This window comes from Oncorhynchus clarkii, chromosome 13 (genome assembly GCF_045791955.1).
Source record: "Oncorhynchus clarkii lewisi isolate Uvic-CL-2024 chromosome 13, UVic_Ocla_1.0, whole genome shotgun sequence".
Taxonomy (NCBI): Eukaryota; Metazoa; Chordata; class Actinopteri; order Salmoniformes; family Salmonidae; genus Oncorhynchus; species Oncorhynchus clarkii.
This window is the reverse complement of record NC_092159.1, coordinates 41,099,831-41,111,675: the sequence shown is the minus strand read 5'-3', so window position 1 is coordinate 41,111,675 and position 11,845 is coordinate 41,099,831. Positions and strand designations below refer to the sequence as shown.

Sequence of the window (11,845 nt, the reverse complement as noted above, 5' to 3'; positions counted from 1 at the left end):
GTTGACATGATAAAACAATGACCACAGACATTAATTTATTGATCAATTAGACCTACTTCTAGTATTCTACATGGCATTAGTCCTGAACTGAAGTCCTTGGTCTTCCAGAATCTGAACAAAAGTCATTTAACAATTGGCTTGAAGTAATACTAAATTATGGACTCTGGGGTGATTCTAACAGAGAGGGAACTCTAACCACGTTCAGATAAGTGTTCAAGGATTAGTTTACAGCAGATTATTCCGAGAGGAGGAGGGAAAGATGCTCAGGAGATTATTCAAACCAGACTCTAAAAAAAACTCTCCACTGCACTGAAAGCCTATGTCCACCAGTGTAAATAAGCAGCAGTGCATGCAGACTCCCTCTTGCACACCATGCCTGCGCTTTATCGGATACTTCTACTGTTCTCTGGTAAATTGCTGCTTGAATTTCTTTACCTTTTTAACACATTTTGCAGGGAATGATTAAGAGGGATTGAGAGGGAGTGAAGTCATGTTAAAGGACAATGTTATGAGTGCCTTCAGAGATCTAACATGAAAGGAACTTAGATCTGTTATAGTCTGATGATTCAACTCCTTAATTTCACACAACAATACAACTGTATCATCTTGAAATGGTTGAATCTTTTATTTCAACAATCTTGTGATCTTTATATAGAGCACATTTTATGGTTAAATTTGTACTTTAATACATGTTTAACGATTTAACAAATCAGTACCAATGTCAATTGCCATGTCTTGTATGTTGACAACCAATATGCACATTACAAATTAATGTTAATTTGATCTGGGAAAAGATGTTAAAGAACTAGACCAGAGTATAAGAGTGTAAAGGGAATTTCCAGCTGGACAAAAAGGAGAGCAGTGCCATAAAACGTGTGAAGTTGTTTTGTATTGTATTAATTTCATAAGCTATGGTTGTCTAAAAATATCAGTGTCAGAGAAATTATAGTCAATCATAAACACATTTGGCTTAATACAAGTTGCAAAAAGGAGACACCCCAGCATAGAAGAATAGAAAACTTTGAACGGGCCTTCTCTGCGAAGATACTTATATAATAATCAGACAGTATCAAATGTTCTCTAAACATCAGCCTGAGGCTTGTACAAAGTCAAACAAAAGACAGTGACTTTGCCAGCTGCTACAGAATCACGGTGCTCCAAATGTCATTGTGACCTCAGTCCTTGTACCTTCAGTAGCTCTGGCGTCAATCACTATCAAACGATATGAGAACAATCCATAACATTCAGTGACAAGTCTAGTGACCATCAACCCGTACACAAATGAGTGTCACAAATAGAACACTAGAAATCATGTGTCTGACAGAAAGGGAAAACATAAACATTTGCTAAGCATTGTGTTAATTACTCTTAACTGAATATGAACTTCATTCGTCTTAAATATTCCCCATTACAAAGAGCATCTTTCTTGGAAAATGTGAGGGACTTGCAATTGCAATATTAGGTTGTCACTTCATAAATAGACTTGCAATAATACAGCATGTCCATCCATACACTTTGAACACTTAGACATTCAGAATCATTTTCATATGAGAGACTAATCACAGAGCTACACTTCTCAATATTCACTTGATGACAGGACATATGTCTAAAGAGATAGTATGAAGCAAATGGCACATACTAAGCAAGGCTGCTACATCCATACAAGTATAAGCAAGTGCACATTTTGAACAAGATGTGTGCACACGTGATTGGTGTACCTGTGTTGCGCTGAGATTCATGTTCTTCTTCTGTTGTTGTTGTTGTTGTTGCAGTGGTAATAGCCTCTATGGCACTGCAGAGGCCTCCACGAACTAAGAGAGGGCTACTGGAGCTGGCAGGAGTCATCAAGTGCAGCACAGGCAGATCAGCCCTGGCTTATATGATGTATGGCTGCTACTGTGGACTGGGGGGTCAGGGCTGGCCCAGGGATAAAGCAGACTGGTGAGGCAGTAGGACAGAGGCGCGATGAGATGTTCTAGCATGTAAAAGTCTGGCATGTTCTGTGAAGCTGATGATGTATTACTGAGCTATATAGTTGTAATGATGTGTTATAAACATGTTATAAACATATATTTTTTTGGGGGGGGGAGTGCCATTTCATAACAAACTCAGATCATTTAGAGTACCACTGAATGAAAAACCCCTCAATCAACTGTTCAGTCTGGTAGGCCACAATAACAACCTGCATTATGCGATGCAGTTCAAACTGCAAAGTGTATCATTTGGGGTTTTCTTTTGAGGTTTTGCCCTCTTGTCAATTGGATATTTGGAAATAGACATGCACAACCAGCACTCCCACACTCAAAATCCTAACCATAACTTCCTTCTGTCCACTAATCACAGACATGAATGCCCACAACACCGTTAAACTACAGAACCTCCAGCCTCCAGATCTCTCATATGCCTGCCTACTAACATTAGTTGAGCCCATCCTCTTTCATTTCCTTTTGTGTTAAATAGAGCTGATGTTGGTCCAAGCTACAATAATATGGAAAAACACCCAGTCTCTGCCTTTTCAGTTAATAGTTTCTCAAACATTATTTATACAATAATAGTTTTAATTGGGTATTTTTTTAACTAGAAAAAGGGACTGTTTTACTTATGTAGTGCATCACCGAGACAGCAAATAGTTCTTATAATGCTCTGTTTTAAGTGTTACAGTAGTGTATTTTGTCCTTCATTAAGGTGCTGTCACAAACATGACTGCTGCTACGGAGATGCAGAAATTGCTGGTTGCCACACCAAGACAAGAAAGTATCAATGGACATGTGAAGACAGGACTGCAGAATGTGGTATGCCATCTCAGTTTTATGCACATGAATGAGACATAATGATTAAATCAAGCTGAGTAAGTCTATCCCTCCCCTTGCAGAGGTGTGGTCGTTTAGAGAAAGAAAATACTGCATGCTATGACTGTCGTTTTTGTATAGTTTTGCTGTTGAAAATGAATGGGTCTTTTCAGTGCATGGAAAATAACAGATGTGTCATCAACAAACATCTGAGTAGTTTACAAACACTGCAGACGTTATAGGGGACAGGAGGGCTAGGAGGGAATGGGCACGAAAGGAATCATTTCTCACCCACATTTTCAGGTATTTTAAGCTCTCACCATAATTGCTAATCGCAAAAGCACATAGGACAAGCAACACAGTTCAGGATGTTTACGGTGTTTATTTTAGCATCAGACATTTTCTAACATTTCTAAACCTCAGTGTTTCCTTCACATCCTCCACAGACCACTACTTTCACATCAGCTGTCATTTAAGGAAACTACTCACCCACTTAACCCTCTTTTCATTCCAGATGATCTCAAGGACAAATGTGAGAAGATTCTCTGCAAATGTGACAGGGAGGCAGCCAAATGCTTGAGAAAGGCACCTTTCATACGGAAATATGCTATGTGGCCAGACTTTCTCTGTGGGTGTACACTGCCAACATGTAATATCTACTGATTCAATAAATGTACACTTGTTGATTTTTACATCTGCTGTGTCTATTTATGTTAATAGAATATCATATGTATCTCCTTCACAACATTATAATGACATGTAACTGCAGTAATACTTCAGGGCATTTTGTATGGATATCTCCTTTTTTCCATTTATATGAAAAGGAGAAACACTATTACAGTGTGACTATGTCATTAGATAAACAAACTGTGTGATGAGGCTCTCCAAATTGAGCATAATGACCAGAAATTACATGCACAGGTAACAAACTAGTGTACAAAACAGAGAGAGCTCAGTAGTGGTTACATAACATCCCAGGGTTTATTCTTAGGGGGTGAAATGTTGCAGCCAAGGTGAGATCAGGTAGCCTAAGTACTTACAATAGTGTACTTATACCTGGGTGTGTTGTGCCTTACCTTATACTCCCTGAGGCTCTGCCGAGGTCTCTTTTCCACTGCTCTAATCCTCTCTAACTAACCCAGCATGATATATCACCTCTTAAAAGGATTCTAAAAGCATCCTGAAGTTTTCACCGGATTTACGTTTTCAACTTAATGTTTACTTTGCTGGAGCTCAGTAGCCAGCTCAGTTTGAAATGATTAATGACAACAATAGCCTTAAAGAGAGACATTTCATTAGAAACCCAAACTCCTGTAATAAGCTGGATATATCATACAGATGCTATGACTGTAAGTAGTCTGTATAGAAGTCCTGCTTTAGTCTAATCTACAGCGGTATGTGTTCGTATTCTGGGAATGTTGGGCATTCTCCTTCGGCAGTGCAGATGCAGCTCTACAGATGCTCATGAAAGGAATCTGGCTCCCCCTATGGGCACAGGAAACACAGGCTGCTAGAAGAAGGCCCTCCTCCTTCAATACAGTCATTGGTATGATGCTTTTTCCCACCTCACTCTCACATGGACCAACAGTGAGTTCCTTACAGAGATGGCCTCAGTTTCCAGACCTGAGTTTGAGGACATATAAGGTTAGGAAGTAAATCTGTTTGTGTGTTAGTGGTGTGGTGGTGGAAGATCTTCCCCCAGCTGAATGGTTTCCTTGTTTCATAATCTGCTGTAGGTAGTGTCAGCGAGTACTCAGCACCAGTAGGTGGTGTCATACACATAGTTAACTAGACCTGAAGGGAGAAGGAACAAGACAACACAGATGTTTATTGTATCTGAATCATATTTCAATTCAATTGATAAGAAATAAAGTTGTACTTTAGTTTGGCTGAACATTGTGTCTACTGTTGTACCTCATGTAATGCACAAGGACCCAAAATGAATTAAAATAGTTTTCCAATAAGTGTGAGCAGTAGGGTCAAGAGATAATTATGTCTGACTCCTATTTTGAACCCCAACTATATTGCACATAAATTCATACCCACTTATATGACCCGATGATCTCTGTTGCTATATACTGTATTACACTACTGACCAGTAAACTCAGAAGTACAACGGTCTTCATCATGAGAACTAATGTAAACAACCATATTAGTGTAATCTGATTACTTCAGTAAGTGCATCCACTTTTCACAGAGCACAGTGAAGTAGCTAAGCCTGTGTCCCATTTTCGAGCTCACGCGGGAGAAAAAAAAGGAAAATGTTAAATATATTTTTTTAGCTACATTTTGGGGTATATGTGAAATATTTGAAATTGGCCCCCAAATATTTTATAACTTTTAAATATATTCCGTAATATATGTTGTAATGTATGTAAACATCTGCATCAATGTTTAATGTATTTCAAAATACATTCTGAAACACATTAAAGAGTATTTATTGATGTACTTGGTAAGTATATATTTTTTTTGGGGGGGGGAATGTTTTGTAAAATATATTCCAACATGTATTTAAATGTATTTGTATACATTAAATTAAAATGTATGGCAAATATTTTTTTTAAATGGCCATATCATATAGTAATGAAATGGTGAGTGTCTTAACAATTAAAATTTAGTAGGCTCTTTAGTATCACATGCACTTTTGTCAGTGTCATTAAGACTGTAGAACTAGCACTGTACAAGCTTAGTCATTCTTCTTCTTTGGTATTATGGCGGTCAGCAAACAAATGTTACAGGTGCATGCCACCACCAACTGTATTGGCTCTAAATAAGCCTAATATTCTGTAGTACAAATTCATTACACATGGTGAAGAAATTGCCCTACCAACTAACCCTACAACCATTAATGTATGTATATATTCCACTACTTTGGCCCCATCTGATCCTACACCAGGCCAACAGCCTATGAGGACATGACACCATCATTCAGCTTTCTGATGTAAAATCTTGTACCCCCAAGTATCTCTACAGCTGCAACCACAACATCTATCTTCTGTGATTTCCGTTTCATTCCTAAGGTACAGGTGACAACCATGGCCATGAACGCCAAGAAAACAACCTTACTGAAGCATGTTATTCCTATCACTCGTTATTGATCTCTGCCATATTCACAGGGATCTTCTTAGGATCCCTCACCCTGGACCCATCTTCATCTACTACTCTCTTCACTGCTTCAGCATATGACACCTTCTGCTCTACTCGGATCCTGGCAACCTAAACCTGCCTTTCTCTCACCTGACACATCTGAGACAAAGCAATGTGTACCCCTACAGTTTACACACACAACTTTTCCCGACGACACTAAGCATTCCTCCTGCACACTTCTCACGTCTAGGAATCTCCCTCATACTCACAGCTGTCACATGACCATAACTTGACTTTATCTGGTAAAAACTCTGCATCAAAACTCAGTATTACAGAGAGTGTCTTCTCTGTTTCACCCCGCTCTCCACCGGGTCTGCAACGCACGAAACGGCAGGTGTCACAGACACCAGGAATCTTCAACTCCAGTTATCACGCCTTTCAACGGCGCCCTGCAATGGAGAGGAAAGCAAGTCTCAGTTCTTGTCCTTCTGGATGGCAGAAACGCAAAAACAAATCCACATGATTCCACTTCGAGTCACTTTCACCGACCCAACATTCTCCAACCTCTTCTCCACTCAACCCGAAAAAAAACAAATTATCCTCATCGGACGAGGCTCAAACTCGGCGGTCTTCCCGACACCTGCCACCGCAGTCAATTAATCCTCAGTCTCGTCATGTTCAATTTCATTGTCCAGCACTCTATTTACTCTTAATATGTTCCACTTTATTCCTTTTTTTTCCTACCCACTTCAATGGGTTCCCAAATCCGAAAACCATTCAGGTGTACCCCTTCATCTTGCGAGTCCCAGGCAGTTTAACCTGCACAGAACACAATTTAACACATTGACTGGCATGACAACCCGTCTCATGGGAGACTACACTCCCAACAAGCCACGCCTCCAAGTCTTCTAATAGGCTGTCGCCAATTATTTTACTTGACACATACCAAAAGCACTAAGGAGCATTTAAATGACTACATAAATGACTACACACGATACATTATCGGTCATGTAGTGACAGTGTGTGACAAAAACTTAACGAGAGCATTGCAACCAACGTCCAACTTAACGTGTTCAATTGGCCCTCCCTGTTGCACAAAACAAGCTTCCATTCCCCCTGTCATGGCAGATTTAACTAGTAATTACCAATAATTTATAGATACACTAGATGACTAGTAGGGGGCGCTGTGTTGAAGCCACAGTGTCTCCATCTTGGCAATCCCCCAATGTTGTAACAAATATTGACGAGTGCATTGCAACAAACTTCCAACTGGCAGAATTTAACATGTACTGGGTCGCTCCACGAAATTAGTGCCTTTTTTAATACATTTGAAATGTTAAGTTGAAATGATGCAGCAATATTGCATTTTAAAAGGCTGTTATATGAAATTAATTGCCCTTTAATATAGGTCACATTCAAATCAGATTTTCAACATGAAGACTTGCTAAAGTGCAAATACTGTGACTTCAAGTAACATTTTAACCCACTAACCCCAGAAAATACATCAAAATGACATAATACGGAACATTAATAGACAAGAACAGCTCAAGGACAGAACTACATTATGTATGGTGAAACTAGTTATTTTTAAAAATATTTTTCACACATTTTTGCATTTAATTGGACCTCCCTGTTGCACAAAACAAGCTTCCATTCCCCTGTTACGACGGGGATTCGTGGCTGATTTAACTAGTAATTACCAATCATTTATATTCAGTGCCTTCAGAAAGTATTCACACCCCTTTACTTTTTCCACATTTTGTTGTGTTACAGCCTTAATTTAAAATCGATTAAATGTAGATTTTTTTTTGTCATTGGCCAACACATAGTACTCCATAATGTGGAATTATGTTTTCGAAATGTTTACAAATGCCTTTGTTATGGCAAGCCTAAATAAGTTCAGGAGTGAAAATGTGCTCAACAAGTCATGTACTAAGTTGCATGGACTCACTCTGTGTACAATAAGAGTCTTTAATATGAATTTTTTAATGACTACCTCATCCCTGTACCCCACACATACAATAATCTGTAAGATCCCTCAGTCGAGCAGTGAATTTACAGCACAGATTCAACCACAAAGACCAGTGACATTTTCAAATGCCTCGCAAAGAAGGGAACCTATTGGTAGATGGGTACAAAAAACAAAAATACATTGAATATCCCTTTGAGCATGGTGAAGTTATTAATTACACTTTGGTGGGTGTATCAGTACACCCAGTCACTATACAAAGGTACAGGCATCACTATACAAAGGTGCAGGCGTCCTTCCTAACTAAACCACTCAGGGATTTCACCATGAGGCCAATGGTGACTTTAAAATAGTTAACATTTAATGGCTGTGATAGGAGAAAACTGAGGATGGATCAACAGCATTGCAGTTACTCCACAATACTAAGCTAATTGATAGAGTGAAAAGAAGGAAGCCTGTACAACAAACAAAAAAATACCCCAAAACATGCATCCTGTTTGCAACAAGGAACTAAAGTAATACTGCAAAACTAACTTTGTGTCCCAAATACGGTGTTATGGTTTGGTCAAATCCAATACAACACATTACTGAGGACCACTCTCCATATTCTCAAGCATAGTGGAGACTGCATCATGTTCAAATCAAATTTATTTATATAGCCCTTCCTACATCAGCTGATATCTCAAAGTGCTGTACATAAACCCAGCCTAAAACCCCAAACAGCAAGCAATGCAGGTGTAGAAGCACGGTGACTGGGTGGCCAGTCCTCTTCTGACTGTGCCGGGTGGAAATTATAACAGAACATGACCAAGATGTTCAAATGTTCTTAAATGACCAGCATGGTCAAATAATAATAATAATCATCACTGGTGACAACAAGGAGTCATCATGCCAGGTAGTCCTGAGGCATGGTCCTAGGGTTCAGGTCCTCCGAGAGAGAATTAGAGAGAGCATACTTAAATTCACACAGGACACCGGAGAAGACAGAAGAAGTACTCCAGATGATATAACAAACTGACCCTAGCCCCCCGATACATAAACTACTGCAGCATAAATACTGGAGGCTGAGACAGGAGGGGTCAGGAGACACTTTGGCACCATCCGATGATACCCCCGGACAGGGCCAAACAGAAAGGATATAACCCCACCCACTTTGCCAAAGCACAGCCCCCACACCACTAGATGTATATCTTCAACCACCAACTTACCATCCTGAGACAAGGCAGAGTATAGCCCACAAAGATCTCCGCCACGGCACAACCCAAGGGGGGGCGTCAACCCAGACAGGAAAATCACGTCAGTGACTCAACCCACTCAAATGACGCACCCCTCCTAGGGACAGCATGGAATAGCACAAGTAAGCCAATGACTCAGCCACTGTAATAGGGTCAGAGGCAGAGAATCCCAGTGGAGAGAGGGGAACCGGCCAGGCAGAGACAGCAAGGGCGGTTCGTTGCTCCAGAGCCTTTCCGTTCACCTTCACATTCCTGGGTCAGACTACACTCAATCACATGTCCCACTGAAGAGATGACTCTTCAGTAAAGACTTAAGGTCGAGACAGAGTCTGCGTCTCTCACATAGGTAGGCAGACCATTCCATTTTATGGGTTGAGACCGAGTCTGTGTCTCTCACATGGGTAGGCTGACCATACCCATGTTATGGGTATGCTTGTAATTGTTAAGGACTGAGGAGTTTTTCAGGATAACAAAAATTAGCTGAATGGAGCTAAGCACTGGCAAAACAGGAAAACCTGCTTCACCTTCCAGCAGGACAATAAACTAAAACACAAGGCCAAATATACACTGGAGTTGCTTACCAAGACAGTGAATGTTCTGAGTTACAGGATTGACTTAAATCTGCTTAAAAATCTATGGCAAGACCTGCAAATGGTTGTTTAGCAATGCTCAACAACCAATTTGACAGATTGTTGTCAAAATATTTCACAATAACGGGCAAATGTTGCACAATTCTGGTGTGGAAAGCTCTTAGAGACTTACCCAGAAAGACTCACAGCTGCATTCACTGCCAAAGGTGATTCTAACATGTGTTAGGGGGTTGAATACTTATCTAATCAAGATATTAGTATTTTATTTTTCATTAAAAAAATGTAACGTTAGAGTATTTTGTGTAGATCAGTGACACAAAATGCCAATTAAAAACATATTTATCCTACTTTGTTACACAACAAAATGTGGAGAAAGTCGAGGGGTGTGAATACTTTCTGAAGGCACTGTATACACTAGGTGACTGATAGGGGGAGCTGTGTTGAAGCCGCTGTGTCTCAATCTTGCAACTTCCCCACTGTAGAAAATATTTTAGAAACTATAGAAATGCATTTATCAATGTCTACATTCGGGTTTGCCGACTGTATTATATTATAGACAACTTGATGCATAGTTTTACAGTGTACTATGTGAGCTAAACATAAAAATAAAAAATACATAACATTTTCCCTAAGTATAAATTATAGATGTTACTGTCCCCACGACAACAAAAATACATGTTATTGTCCTTAAAACATTTAATCGAAATACTGTAGAATTACATTAATTAATATGGAGGAGTGCTCCGACGAGCCAATATGTACGACTGGTGGCTTCAAAGCCTCTCAATGGCCAATACATGGCATCAACAATCCAGAGTTTGTGTACATCATTGGTAATTACCAGTTGAAGGGCTGTACAAGTGGATTTTTCCCAGATGTGTTAAATTCCCACTTGGCTACGAACGCACCAAAACACCGCTAACCATCCACTGTAGAGCTGTATAATATAACTCATTGGCGGCACAACACATACACAACACATTTTGACATATTGTGGCGCGTTGTACAATGTATTTTTGTTTTGTTTTAGTTAATGATTTAAACAACTCAATTTTTTAAATTATTTAATTACGCTGAAGAGAGGAACTTACTATATATTTTTTGGGGAGAGATATTCAAATATGTTTTTTATGAAGTTGAACATGTGCTTTGTATTAAATCATTTTAATTCAGTGAAATCCCCAAATTTTTTACTCACCATCACAATTTAAATGATATCACTGCCAAAGTTTTGGCTTGGTGGCCCAAAAAATTAGGAACCACTTTGGCCATCCTTAAGACTAGATGTCATAGCCATGTATTTCTGGAATATTGTCAGGCATTACATGCATTTTAGCAAAGATGCAAATGTATCTATATGTATTTGAAATACGTACATTTTGCATGACATTAAATATATTAAAATGTATTCGTTTCCTGGGTATGGGTCATCATGTAATGCCCCTTGCAGCCTGCAGACAGTGTGGCGAATTGGCCTGAAATGGGAGTGGATGCTTCTGCACAGTGGCCAGATAGAGCTGAGGACTGGGAGAAACAAGTATCTAGGGCATGACCCAAACAACACTCACTCAATTGTGTCCAGCCCTTCACTGGGTAATGAGCGATGAAGATATGGAAGTCATATGCTGTGGTCGTCACATGGCAAGGCAGGAGGAGAGAGGGTGCTTTTAATTCCTAATTTTCATGTTGGCCTTACTTACTTACTTACTTTATTGTCCCCATGGGGACAATTTGTTGCAGTGTCATGTACACATTTAAAGTGACATTTAAATACAAAACAAAATTGACAATACAACTTTCATTACAGTTACGCACCAATAAAAATAATAATAGTAAAGAAATAAGAAATAAAACATTAAATAAAAAAGAGGAAAAGACTAGCCTGCTGGCCTTACGGAGTCAATGGGAACAGTCGCACAAGCTATTTAGGAGGGATATCACACCTGGCACAAATTATTGTCTCATTCTGTTTTTCCCTGCTGAGGGGTGCCCTATACCTGTGCCCAGAGGGGAGTAATTCAAAGTCCAGGTACAGGGGCCTGTTGAGCTTCTAACAGGAAGTTCTCACTTTAATTTGACTAAGAGGACATAATCTGGTGCATCATTTAACTCTATCCTTTTGCTTTGCAACCCAAATGTTGAGTTTACTGCTACAATTTCCCCATTCCATTATAC

The 11,845-nt window shown here is 39.5% G+C and overlaps 1 protein-coding gene across 1 annotated transcript; it reads left to right on the top strand.

Moving 5' to 3' along the window:
* The first annotated feature begins 275 nt into the window (after positions 1–275).
* Positions 276–3,539, top strand: LOC139364724 (phospholipase A2 group X). Its single transcript, XM_071101729.1, has 4 exons — positions 276–409; positions 1,773–1,941; positions 2,686–2,792; positions 3,304–3,539. Exons 1-4 carry the CDS (start codon positions 373–375, stop codon positions 3,450–3,452), a joined length of 462 nt encoding a protein of 153 aa, XP_070957830.1. The 5' UTR covers positions 276–372; the 3' UTR covers positions 3,453–3,539.
* Positions 3,540–11,845: the final 8,306 nt, after the last annotated feature.